At 42.1% G+C, this 14,207-nt stretch overlaps 2 protein-coding genes across 2 annotated transcripts in view; one reads left to right on the top strand and one right to left on the bottom strand.

Moving 5' to 3' along the window:
• The window catches only part of T265_05378 (hypothetical protein), a gene marked incomplete at both ends in the record, with an annotated part of 104,026 nt that overhangs the window by 72,262 nt on the left and 17,557 nt on the right, over positions 1-14,207 (bottom strand). The gene's annotated exons all lie outside the window — the stretch shown is intronic.
• The window catches only part of T265_05377 (hypothetical protein), a gene marked incomplete at both ends in the record, with an annotated part of 91,420 nt that overhangs the window by 65,266 nt on the left and 11,947 nt on the right, over positions 1-14,207 (top strand). Inside the window, 5 exons of the mRNA XM_009170368.1 lie at positions 3,543-3,778; positions 6,303-6,391; positions 9,367-9,539; positions 10,293-10,517; positions 11,782-11,882. Of these exons, the coding sequence (XP_009168632.1) occupies positions 3,543-3,778; positions 6,303-6,391; positions 9,367-9,539; positions 10,293-10,517; positions 11,782-11,882 (824 nt within the window). The remainder of the gene's footprint in view (positions 1-3,542; positions 3,779-6,302; positions 6,392-9,366; positions 9,540-10,292; positions 10,518-11,781; positions 11,883-14,207) is intronic.

Genomic DNA, 14,207 nt, shown 5'->3' on the forward strand with positions numbered 1-14,207 from the left:
GACAAGCATGTTCTTACTACGTTGCAAGCACACACATTCCGAACTTGAGTTGTCACATCTGATCGAGTTAGTGAGTTCGCACCCTACGTCTCGGACGGCAACCCAGTCACTGCCTTGGTGTGTCTCAGATCCAAAACATGTCCTCTAATGTGAAAACCTGGCTTAACTCTAATGATCCAGATTACCGAATAGTTGTGAACGGAGCGAACTGATAGGCCTGAGTTGGATGGTTATGGAGGGTTACTTCTGGCTAAGAAACCTGTCAACCCGTAAGAGCAGCTTCCTCGTATTGACATCCCTTCAACCGTTCATCCCCTTTATTTAAATGAACGATGAATAGACTAGTATCAAATAGAATCTCGCTTTGGTCGTTTGGTTAGTCCAGGAGAAGTTCAGTGAATAGAGTACACACTAACTTGTATACCGGTAATACTACCGATGTGGGTGGCATGCCAGTAATATGTTTTTATCTTGTAAATTCGCTTGAAAAGGGGCATCTATTTCGGATTTGTGGAGTTGCTTCGTAGCATTTGCTTGAACTTGAGCAACACTCAATGAATATCCAGGAAAGTTCAGGAAAACGCGTTCAAGAGAAGATGGATGCTCAGTTTTCGTAATTAAGATGCATATGAGGGTTTTGCTGTCCAGTCCAGTAGTCTGTAACTGGTCTGTTGGCATGCTTTAATAAATAACTCCGCAGCAAATGACTGTTTCCTTTCACCAGTATTCTAGGGAACACATTAAGGCGATTTCTCAGAATGAAGCAAAGGAGGTGAACTACGGTGTCGAAGACCATTAGGGTGACCCAGGGCTATCCTGTTCACCTTTTCCTTAGTTGTGTTCGGATGTAGGTTGTCTTTAAAGGGACAAGGTATGCAACTTCCGGCGAAAAACAAGAAAAGCAAGACAACTCGTTGCTTTTTCGGTGAAGTATGATAATAACTGGGTGAGACACGTATGTATCCACTCGGAGTGAATGTATAAATGTGACGTAAACGGTAAACTCATCTTGTCGATTCTACGGAGGTGTTTCAGTGTCAAAGTAGGAGAACCCTTATTAAATGAGAAAATTTTATCATCCTTGTATGAAAGCGAGAGGGACTAGAAATCTTTGCATATTTAGGATATTATCGAGGTAATACTTAAGTCTCCGCTACTTATTGATGAGTATAGAATTTAGCTCCGTTCGCCCAGGGGTTCACTTAACACACTGCGTCCGTTCCGTAGTTCACAGCCATTTTGTTCACACTGAAAGCCAGAGTCGTATCTGTGAGTGTTGGTCTAAATGGCATTTTAAACTGAATGTGACACAAAGGTCATGGCACTTTTCAATGGAAACCGTGTTGATGAGTATGTGTCCTTCCATTAAGTCAGGTTAAAGTGGTAAGAGAGAGAGATAAGATAGCAAGTGGTTACCTCCCTATCGTCACTAAGTGACTAAAGTAGGTGATGGATATTTGAAAGGGTCACGTGGACTTCATCTGAAGTTAGTTTTTTAGACTGACGGTTTCTTGATTCCTACGGAGGGCTTTTGCTAACTGTGGCTAACGAATACAACCAGCTCTAGTAGACCTCTTATTACAACATCATTCTTTGAACGATAAAAAATGAGCCATGTAAAAAAGATCATAAGAATTCGGTGCATAAGGTTCCGAATGTTTGTGTAAACTATTACCTGATTACCCTTGTTGTACCTTGTCATTCCTAATCAAATCCCAAATGATATCATTGACCTCGCAATACGGTTGGTGAACACTTATTAAACAAAATAATTTAGGACCAATGAGTGAATTTGGGTAATAAACGAGAGATTGCGGAATTTTCGGAATATCGGCTTTATCATTCAACCGCAGTAGACGTGTGGCTTAGCACAATCGGATGCGAAACAACTTTGAGACACTGCCAGGTTGACTAAACATGCGAAAGGGAAGACAGGCATGTGACCAACTTCAGAACAACCCGTGTAATTTTGACTGGAGACTTGTTCCTGCAAAGAAAGCTAAGCTGTTCATAAAGTCCAAGAATAGATAAGCAACTGTCCTATTCTTACAGAAAACGATCAGCAGTGCGTATCCTCAGGAGCTGCGGGGTTTCAGTCACAATGCTGATCGGCTGGTCGTGGCTGAGCAGTTATTCGTTCGAAATACTAGCAGAGAGGTCGCTGTTGCAGTTTGGTGTGATGCGGACTGCTGATAATTCCTAATATGAATGAAACAGTTGTACAACACAACGTCATTTTGCAGCGTAGACTGATTTTATTTACAGGACGAAATCTCGATTGAAAATCTCCAGATCTCCCCATACTACCAACTGTTCATCCAATCATTGGATAGATTTTCTAATTTTCTTCACATTCTCCGTTGCACCTTGGGCAGCGATGTATCCGAAGCAAGCATTAGACTGTACGAATACGCGAAAAACCACCAGATTCACTACAAACATAATCTCCACATATCTGAATTTATGGGTTCCAGATAGGTATGTGACTCTCTGGTGTTACAGTCTGCTCATCAGTTTCACAACACTACATTCGCGTTCATGACTTGCGATATAATTCCTCAGGGCTCCAACCTATGTTCACTTATTTCTCATTTGGGTGCAGGATATACCACAGCATGAGAATAATATGCCTTGGTTTCGACAAATGTACTCACTTGCAAATCAATTTGGTTTTTACTCAACTGAATCTCTCGTTTATGATATTCTACAACTGAATGTGCTGCACACAAGCCGTCTCATCTTTCAGTTGGCACGATATTCGAGATATCGCAGTGTATTTTCATAAAGAAAACTACTCACAAGTTAGCGGAAAGCTCTTCGGCAGCCCACGACCGGGTTCGTTCTTCTTGTGGCTCATCAGGTAAACGCAGTCCCAGAGTTTCCGTCAACCTCATGTCTTACTTGAACCCAAATTGGACTGTTTTTGAGAAATAAACTAATTTGCAACTCGATTTGATCATCACGAGAGATTCAACCTAATCCCTCGTTTATGATATTCTCCAACGGAATGTGTCGCCCCACGTTTCGTTTGCTACGATATTCGAAACATAGCAGTATATTCCCATAAAATAAACTACCCACAAGGTTTTTGTCGAAGAGTTTTCAGCAATCCTGTGAGCAGTTTTCTTCATGGAAATATACCTTGATATTCGATGCAGGACAAGTGGGTGCATATTTGGGCTTACTTCAAGGTTTGCCAATCAACTTTGTCTGAATTGTCAAGTCAGTAGTGCATGTAAACAGGAAACAGCGATTTTGCGTAAAAGACTTAAGTTGTTCTACAAACACCATTAAAAATTGCGAAACTCAATTAAATTCATTCTTGCGATTGCAACGGCTTTGAATGACGTAATACACTACTCATGAAGTTGCTGAAAATTCTCCAACAGCCCACGACCGGTTTCGCCCTTCTTGAGGCTAATCAGTTAGGCGCATCCCCAGAGTTTTCGTCTACATGAATGATCATACGCAACAGATTAGTGTGATATCCAAATTGGTTCCGTAAACTCCAACATCTTTTACTGCTCTGTGTACCTTCTTAGCTAAACGACGGACACCGCGGAAGTGGAATCATTGGATTCGACATGAATATCTACCCACTCTATGCAAGGAACCTTACAGGCAAGGGAATTCGCACCTTAATTCTGGATGATGCAATTGACCGTCTACACTGGGATTTAAAAGATAATTACGACGGCGACATTTCAGTAAATCTGAATGAACCTCAATTCAGAACAGATCCCCGTGGAAGCCATGAGATAATGAAACTTGATGATAGGTAAGTTTACTTTTGTCTAGAATCTGCAAATCTCAGAGCTTTCTGGGAGCTTTTGCCACTCGTGTGACTTTACATTATCTGCACCTACACATACCACCGTACGCCTTTCCCCTCTCTCGGAGAACTGAAAATGCTAACGCTGTTGTTTGCATGTTGGCTTTATTCTTCTCGAGAGAGGAGGCCACATAAGTAAATTTTTAAATCAAAAGCTGAAGCGCATAATGCTTGTTTAGGGTGCTTTGTTTATAGGACCTAACACTCATCTTTGACAAGTTAAATGGCTCAGGTAAAATGAACTGTGACTCTCGAGCGTTTGATGAACGAAGCGGCTCAAACTGGATACAACCCGATCAGGTATGAAGGTTGGCTTTCTATCCGAGTCTATCAATCGGTTTAGTTGAAAACGAACCTATGAAGATTGGTAAATAGTATTTAGCCAGATTTCATAGCACGTCATCATTCCGTTTGCACCTTATCAGCCGCGTACCAACGACAACCAATCAAATTAAACCAAACTATTTACTAAATCAAAACCATCTGGTATCTAGGAAAAGCTGTTGGAGAACATCGAAGAATTCGATCTTACAGGTTTGGAAGATATTAATTTGCCCAGTCGAAGTGATTGTTCCGCTATTTTCAATTTTCTCCATTCTGCATTCTCATAGTGCCACCCTTTGTCTGTCTGTCAACAGGCGGTTCCCCATGCTCACAAAACGTACCTCGTGCGTTACACTCCAATTTCTCACAACAATTCAGTGAAATGTGGTTATACCCCTTTCTATCTCTGTCAACTGCCTATGTTGTGTTTGAGTGTGTGCTAACCAAGGTGGAAGAGACGCGAACTCGAGGAAAAAGTGAATCTTAAGCCAACCTTATAGTTTAGGTATATGCTTGGAAGGTCATTTGCACGAATTTTTGTCATTTACACAGTCGATCAGAAAACGCACACGTCTGCTATTCCTAGACCCATAAACCCCGTGGAAATCTTTCAACGACTGACATATTTCATTAGGGCTTTAGACCTGGTATTCACCGTGAATTATGCACTAAAGCTGATACTAAAAGTGCTTGGTCTGCGTTTACTTATTCTAGAGCTTATCACATAGGTCATTTTCTTGACGAGTTTTCCGTAGCAACCGTCGGCATTATCTTATCCGAAATTCGAGTTTTTATTTGGTCCAGACTATACGGGCATAAAATAAAATAAACGACATAAAATATAAAATAAAATAAAATAAAATATAAAAGCATGAAGTCGGGTATATAGTTCTTTCCACAACATAAGTTTGCCTTCAACTCCTGACTTCCTGACATGCCAATGCCTAATATGCTGATGTGTATGTCTCAATCGATGTTAGTACATAATCTCTTATTGGGCTTTCGTCATATAAGCCTGTGACGATGAAGTGCTGAACCGCTGCCTATCCTTGCTTGGAAGTACAAGCTGTACGAAGGCAGAACTTGCAATCTACTGGCTAGGGGCTAGAGACCAAACCATCTGGCCGTGAGCTGGTGAACGATAGCGTGATTAATTCTCAAGTAGAAAGAACAGAGTATCATTTCTCTTTCAGTCATAAAGTTCATATCACCTAATCTAGCTTCTCGAGTGAGGACTTCTCATATGGAAGATTCAAACGGCTGGTGAACTAGTCTTCTGTTTGAGCTACAGAGCTAAGCATACCTCTTGTCAGCCTTTTGTCACTGAACGCTTGTCCTCAAACACTAACTGGGGATTTTCGAGTCCAAAACTTCTTGGGGTTTTGTAAGAATAGCATTGCTGTTAGTTCCAAAAAGCTCCGAAATTTCCGAGGCAGATTCTCTTCACTGTAATTTCTAGCCCTCCTCATACCATCTCAACTCACCCATAACTAGGCGGATTGTTTTTGTCGATCATGCTAATTCGCTTTTACACACTATCTCAAAGAGGGAGTGGCCTTTGTAATGTACTACTCGTAAGGTTGCTGAAAATCCGTCGACAGCCCACGACCGGTTTCACCCTTCTTGGGGCTCATCAGGTAGGCGCAGTCCCCGGGTTTCCGTCAACTTATGTCCTACTTGAAACCAAAGTGCACGAAATTAGCGAATATACACTCATCTGCAAACTAATTTGGTTCATTCTGATGAGCCCCNGCCTGAGAAGATCAAAAACGAGTTTCAGCTGGGTTCCAGGTGACTCTCTCGAATGAATCAAATTAGTTTGCAGATGAGTGTATATTCGCTAAGGGAATGACCTCTTTGGGACGAAAATTCCACTGTTTGAGAGTTTATTTGCAAGATACTTTAGCCAGAGTTTTGCTGTCACAATTGCTTTCAGCACAGAATTTCTCCCCCTCTGAATGATTCTGTTTCAACGGGGGATTGAAACAGGTGTTAGGCAGTGTAAACGAAATTTCTTATCACTTTCGACGAACTTCATGACCGATTCCCGAGTATCCTTACTGGTATTGGTGAGAGTTATTGCTTACAAACTGTTTCTTGCACATCACTAAAATCTCATTGGTTTTTTCTTCAACCACATTTCTAGCCACGGAACTCAGTGTGCAGGTCTGATTGCCGCCGTGGCAAACAATGGCATTTGCTCGCACGGAGTAGCCTATCAGTCAAAAGTTGGTGGTGAGTTTCTCTGCCATGTAATGTACCGTCCCCATTCATGGCATCATAAGCTGTTTGGACTAAGTGTTCAAGAATTGTAAGCGTATGACAGACACTCTAAATTCGAGTTTTCTTGGCTACTGCTTTCGAAAAACGCTTGGAGAGCAAAGGCGTTTCCGTTTCACCTGTTCGCCTAACAGGAAGCATTGTACTTTTTAAACGTGGAGCTTTTCCAATTCAGCCTGAAAACAACAAGAGGCTAACAAGTGAATCACACTAACCATGGTTCTTAGATCGGCCTCGTTCTATCTCCTGGAGGAGAATAAAGCGGGTATCAGCTGACAGGGTGAAATTGAGCTATACGGGTTTAAAAGCGGTGTTCAGTTACCATTTGTTCCACACTCGTACCCATTCAAGATGAAGTGCGTTGCCGCACGGAAAGCACTTCATCTCTGACCGGTAGACACGTTAAATCAATTGGCTAGGTATTTTCCAAAAGGTCAAGCGGTCATTTTGAGATGTACCACAGACGCTGTCAGTTCTCTGCCTTTGGATAAAAGTAATACTTGTACACTATATTAACGAATTTTGCGCCCAAAAAGACTGTTACTGAGGATGCGATAGCCTATATTACATGAATCAGTTGCCGGGGTCTTCCGTACCATCCTTCAGCAGAAAGGATTTCCTTATTTGCAGGCCCAATAATGCACAGAAGTTCTATCTCCAGAGTGAGAATTATGCTAAAGTGTTCCGCGGGTAACTTTATGTCGCACGTTTAAAAGGAAACAGCCCAGAAACTACTTACCCATAACTTTCTTTCAATCTTTATAATTTGGCCACAGCCCAGTGAAAGCCAACAGATTCAAAAGATTGGATATGAGAAGCCATGGGCAAACTCAAGCCCAGAGCTTACCAGCCACGATCAAGCTAATGGTAGTCTCGCAAAATGCGAATGAATGTCGAACTGCAGAAACACATCAGCTAGAAGTATCCGGAAATCCAGCTTCAAGACGCAAAGTTATAACCAGCTAGCCGATGCACATTTTGCGTTGACGACCTTCAGTCGAGATTTTGATTTCCCAACGTGGGTTCATGGAGCTGCAGTTAAGGTATATTTTAGCTCGGTCAACCATCTGCGCTACCTGAGCTACCAGCATTCTCCTCTATATTCTAGCTTTTTAGCATGAGTTGTTCATGCCACCTACTTCTGTTAGTTGGGAATCGTTTGGGACCGATTGGATGGTCATCGTCCCAGAGAAGACTGATAAACGGTCGGTGGATTTATTGTCAGGCAACGTTTCCTTTTTGACGCAAAAGCTTCTTCACACCAAGTGAGTAAGTTGGCAGTTTGATCTGGTTTTGAGACAGTCAGGGAAATAATCGGAGAGATTTCTTATGACTAGTCGATTTGATCGGAGCTGACTGTCCGTGTGAAGTTCCTATTGCTTGGTTGGTAGAGAGGACTAAATCTCACTTAGGCTGAATCCGGATTTTAGGCTCTTGCTTTGACGGTCTAGCATACCTTCATGGACTATTCCTCATGGGGGGTCGTTCACAGATTTTGATCGTTTGTGTGCATTGAGGGGCGTTGTGCTGCTCCTTGGTAGACCTCCTCTGTGCACCGTGGTCTTACTCCACTAAACATCGTTGAAACCATACCAGCATAGACTGCTTTGGGTGTGTTTAGGAGTAGTTTGAGACTATACCATTATTTGTTGATTTCCGGTACGCAGTCGTTTTTTATTTTCCACCAGTCGTGTGTGTTATAAATCAAGGAAGTTTAGTGTACCCTAGGTGGGCTCTGTCTTCATAAGTTAATGTGAAGGTCCAGAGTGTTAAGATATTCAGGGAAGTTGTTAAATTTATCACCCTCTAAAAAGGTGACTTCAGGACAGTGGATACGCAGTGGGTTTAATTAAGAGGATGTTGGTCACAACATCAAGACCCAACAAACAGTGGATCGGAAAAGCAGTCATTCCGTACCAAACAGGGACATTTGAAGTTAATTAAAGGGTGGCTAACATTTGAGCAGCATCCCAGAAGGTAAAGACTACGCTCAGTAGTGGTGCATTTGAAGGATCGTCTTCAGGTGGATAGGACAATGGACTGTGTGTACAAAATAAAATGAAACGACTTTACGAAGGTTTACATGGGTCAGACATCCAGGAAATCGCATACCTGAATCGCACACTAACAGACTATCGAGAAACCTAGATGAATATTAGGCGGTGGCCAAAGATTCGGCAATGGCAGGGCATGTAGTGGACAGTGAACGCAGGAAAATGTGGAAATTTTGAGATCGGGAATAAGGTTCACTACACAGGGACTGATGACTGAGGCGGTGGAAATCACCAAGCCTCCCAGCATGAAGCGAATAAAGGGCGTGTTGAGAGCGGAATTAGATCACGTGACATGACACGAGGTTTTGTGCAGTTGTCACTAAAGTAGTCTGGGTTTAAAAGTACGAAATTCAAGCACTGTAAGATCCGCTCAACCACCCCTCCAACCCCGACCTAATTATCCTGACAACTCTGGACGCACACAGTCGTCTGTGTGAGCGACCCCATGAGGGTGTGCTAGACTGGAAAAGTAAGGCCCTAAACTCCGGATTCAGCATGAAGTTAACGGCCGCCCCCATTCAGTCTACGGTAAACGTCAATCCTCCTCACTAACCAGCAAACAGGGACTTCATATGGACATTCAGAACCGATCAGGTCGGCTGGTCGTAAAAAGTCTCAGGATTGGCTCCCTGAATGTCTTAAAGCCCGATCAACCTGCCAAATTACTTACTTGGTGTGACGAGGCTTTTGTGTCCTTTTCGAAAAGTTACCCAGCAACAAATCAACCGACTGAAACTAGTTCTGTTAGTTTTCTCTACATGTAGGTCATCTAAACCTCCATGCATAACACGTCCCGTTTAGCTTATAATCCATTATATATAACTATAATTATTAATAGTAATAATAACCCATTCTGTTTGTTTTCCTTTAATAAAGCTGTACGGATGCTTGCGGGACCTGTGACGGATATTTTGGAAGCAAACGCCTTATCATACCGCCAGGAAGTGGTGGATATCTACTGCGCTTCATGGGGCCCTAGTGACGATGGGCAGACAATGGATCTACCAAGAAACCTGACAGGAGCAGCACTTGCTAGAGGATCTCAGTATGTGAGTCTTAATCTAACAGGAACGTGATAAGTTAATTCAAATTCTTCACATGTTTTCCACTAAAGAATGACTTCCACTATCCTCTGAAACCCACTGTTAGCTACCAACGGCGTGGTATTTTCACCTCTGGCTTGCCAAGCAACAATAGGATACGTTACTAAGGATTCAAAATGCATTCTAAAATCTGGAACTCGCCCCCTCTGAGTGGGCACAAAACGTACAACACGTACCCGTTACGACAGCCTGGATATTATTTTATAAATTTCACGTAAAATAATTTGCGCTTAACGTGGAGTGTTCAACCGTCATTGTCATCATTACTATAGACACTGCGTTACATCACCGGATAGAGTCAGGTGCCTTTTTGTCCTTAAACCTGAACTGCATAGTCAACAAACGGTTGGAGGGTCGCGCCTAATTTTTCATCCACCCCAATGGAACATTGACAATTTTGCTTCCTTCTTGATGGCAACAACCTTGTAAAAATTTGACTAAAAACAACTTCACAAAAAAAGCCAGGTCCTATCGGTGGCCAAAATCTCCAGTTCAAATCAGTAGGGACTTAGAGCATTCGTGCTGCCACGCAAAATGCCTCCAGTGAGTTGCTTTGATCTCACATCACGTCAGTGCCATCCGGCCTTGGTCAAGCATTGTGGTTGGAGCCCGGGCTTTTGCACTGCACACAGTCATTTCCGTACGTTCATTGTTGAGACACAACCTACCGTTTTGGGTTTGTTTTTATTTCAATCAAAGGGACGCGGAGGACTTGGTTCGATTGTTATCTACGCATCTGGAAATGGCGGATCGGTCGATCACTGTGGTGCAGACGGATTTGTCAGCTCTCCCGAAATTATCGCAGTCGCGGCACTCACCGACGAAGCCGATCAGCCCTTGTATGGAGAATCTTGTTCGGCCACAAGAATAGCTGTACCTGTTGCCGGATCAAGTATCTTTGTTACAAGCGGGAGTAATATTCTGGTAAGCCGTATGCGATCTGGTTTATGCGACTACGATGTTTTGGAACCACAGTCAACAAACCAAATACTCTACTTATATTGCTGGCTGAGTAGTTCCTTCGACTATAGTATGGTTAAGCATTTCCCTAGTACAAACGATTATATCCCAAGTGTAAATAATTCCAATGTTTTACTTCCCAGTGACGTTTTTCACATTGCATATCTCTAAGATACAGTCATATCTTTGTTGTCGTTTGAAACTAGTGGTTAGCATTACACATAGATTAATTATACCTTAAGCTCCAATTAGAATAGTTAATTTGCCCCGTGGTTTACTGCGGTCGTTTCTAGTTCATCTGTTGACACTTTCTGATATATTTCGAATGAAGTATGTTCGATTCTCCGTTAATACTCACTTGCTAACTCGTTTTACTGATTTTGCTTGCTATTCTGCTCTAATTTTTGCTTCTGGTTTCGTTTGGGAGAGAGTGCATCTGCTCAGCCACATTATTGGCAGTGACATGTGCTCAAAAGCTTGGGTCACACAAAGAATGCAGATTTGATGCCGTTTATGATACAACTTTTGGTGTACTAAGGCTAAAATAAGTATATCTAAATTTTGTCAGCTTTGTAGCTACTCCAAACTGGTAAGTGAAATTTTGTGGCATGGTAAGATCGAAAGTTGTCAGAATATTCTGCGACCCTCCTCCGACTGCATTGGTGGACAATGAGCACATCGTCCCGACACAAAACTTACCATTTTCTCTGAGCATTATACTGGTAACCTGTTAACGAGAGCTGCACTAAACTTATTTGGGACAGACTGGTGCCAGAGGTCAACTGAAGGCAGGAAACAGTGGTCATCAAGTACATCCTGGTTCCGTTGACATAATTGCTTATTCTTATTCCGACCGGATACAGCTGAACGTCACCACTGATTTATATGGCCACTTTATAAAAAGAACTTCCGCAGACCTCACATGTATACACAGAATCATCCGGCACTTGCTTTACGCTTGGTAATGTGTTGGAATAGTGGTGGGTACCTGTACTGTGTATACACAACTCAAACTTTGAAATTTGTAGACTGATTTTCTGAACACAATCATTATCGAGCCCGGCCAACACAATTGCAACTACAGTGGTATGGTTGGTAAAATGGTCACAGCAGACGATCAGTGTTCTGAAAAATGTTATCCAAACTAGTAGTTTATATCCCGCCGATTTCATGTCACTTTTTGGTCACAAACATTTTGATTGAATTCCAATTACCATTTTTGCCGTAGCCTAGTACAACGTTAAACAATCAATGTACCATGCATTTTGTGGGGACCTCTGCCGCTGCACCTTTGGCCGCCGGTTGCTTTGCTTTAGCTCTCGAAGTGAGGTAAGCTTTAGTTGAACTTAACCGTGCAAAAAATGCCCCTCACCATATACCGTCTGTTCATCTATTGTGCTTCATAATTTTTGTAAAACTTGGTTCGGGTGATGTCCTGTGAAAAGGATGTATTTGTAAACACGCTAAGTTTCAGCACAATTAAAGGTTCGCTCATGGGTATCTCCGTCCTGGGGTATAAACATACTGTCCCGCTAGTCACATCAAGACAAAGAAATTTTACTTTGGTGCTTTGTGAGATCTTTGGAAGAAGCCAAGTGTGACAGGTGGTAGTAGCTCTAGCAACGTCCGCCATAAACGTCGAAGTGCCTTCTCCGCCGGTTCAAAGTAATATGAGTGGACTCAGGCATATTAGACGATAGTTATTGGTACTTCAGCCAATTTCACCTCAAACGTTTTATCAACTATTTATATACTAGCTGGTTTCGGTGTTTAAACCTCACGGAATTTTTAAGACTTGCGTACAGAGAACAAGGAATGAAATTCATCTTCCCCGACGTCAGTTTCTTCCAAGCATCGATCTTACCTAGTCAAATCGCAGTTAGTACTTGGAAGGCATATGCCTCTGTAATACATACGTAACATCAAAAGTTGCTTCATATTGGTCTAGCATTGTTTTTCACGTTATTCACGAAAACCGCACATAAGTTGTCAAAAAGCAATCGAATGCACTCATAGTGAATCCAGCATTTTGGCTTTGTACCTTGCTTCACTTCCTCTTTGAACATCTGTTTTGAGATACCTCGCTTTACAATGGATAGTTCTGGATGAAAACAACTGGACGTACAGTACTCCTTCTTAGAAGAAACCTTAAAGTCCAAGCAAATTCGTTTTTAATAGGAGGAAGCCGTAATACGAGACGGCGACGGGACACGAGCACACGTTCGTACCAGAGCGAAGTCAGCTAGAAAGTCAACCAGTTCAACACATGGTCCATATATCATCTATTTCCATATCGCGTTATATACTAGTAGAAATATAAAGACCGTAGTTAATCTTCTTCACTATTCCAGTTATCTCCTTTACTGAGCTGGATCGAAGAGTCTTGAGCGGCATTTCATACAATCTTTAGTGAGCATCTGTTCACTACTACTCAGTTACTCTACCTAGCCGCCTAATCACTGTTAAATTTAATAGGTGCAAGTGTGCAGCACATTCTCGTTGCACTTACGTTACTTTCCACTCGAAAAAAACAAACTCAGCTCAGTGTTCAAGTAGAATATGGTTGATGGAAACTCGGGGACTGCGCCTACCTGACGAGCTCCAAGAAGGGCGAAACCGGTCGCGGGCTGTGGAACAGTTTTCAGCAACCTTGTGAGTAGTTTCCTTCATGAAAATCAGCTCAGCTTCACTCATTGTCTGTATCGTTTTGGTTAGTACGTCAGAATGTTTGCCACCAACGACAAAAAGTAGCATCTTCATACAAGCAATTTCAGGATGCACTCGCTTGAAATGACCAGAACCCCTCGATACACGCCTCAGTAAATTTTCCCATGTTTTGCGTCATCCCACTGCACATTTGAACATGATTTGTCATTACCTAATTGCATATAAACTTTGAGGTATTATACATTCCTCATACATTTGACCAACGGTCAACCTCACCAGCTGAAATGCCATCATCGTTGTTACTCAAAAAGCAACCAGTTTCACCATACAGCTAAGGTTTCATTCAGTACATGCCAAAACGTTATACACCCAAATCTGCCATAACTTTAACCCCTAACTCAAGCAAAAGTACAAACGCTGAGGAGCTGTGGCATTATTCCTTTTTTAAGGTGGTAACAAATAGTACCCATGAAATAACATCTCGCTGAAAAACATACCGACAGAGAAGCTCAGTGATACGGTTGGAATGGCTTACATGAGGAGAAAGCAAGCAGCTATCGACCTGATATGGGATACGAAAAATAGATGATATAACACTACCTATTTTATGAAGTTATTCAGGTGGAAAGTTTGACAACCGTTGGTAACTAATTTACTTAGACCTCAGGCGGCAACTTATCGCATTTTCCTAAGAGGTAACAAGCGTCAATTAAATACTCCACGTGACATATCCGGGGTAGATGAAATAGTGACTATGCCTTGCAATCTTGAATTCTACTGATAAGAAGGGAAAGCGTATTCCACATTGTAAGGTACGCTCTGCAGGCAGTATCTCATAGGTTTTAAATGGGCTTCTTATCACTCCTTAAGCCGTCTGATTGCTGGATTATTTGCGAATAAACATTTTTAGTTAATATTGCACGATGTTAGTGCATAAAGGCGTGTTGTGCCGTTGGGCAAACCCATATATATATATATATATATATA

This window comes from Opisthorchis viverrini (genome assembly GCF_000715545.1).
Source record: "Opisthorchis viverrini unplaced genomic scaffold opera_v5_100, whole genome shotgun sequence".
NCBI classification, from domain to species: domain Eukaryota; kingdom Metazoa; phylum Platyhelminthes; class Trematoda; order Opisthorchiida; family Opisthorchiidae; genus Opisthorchis; species Opisthorchis viverrini.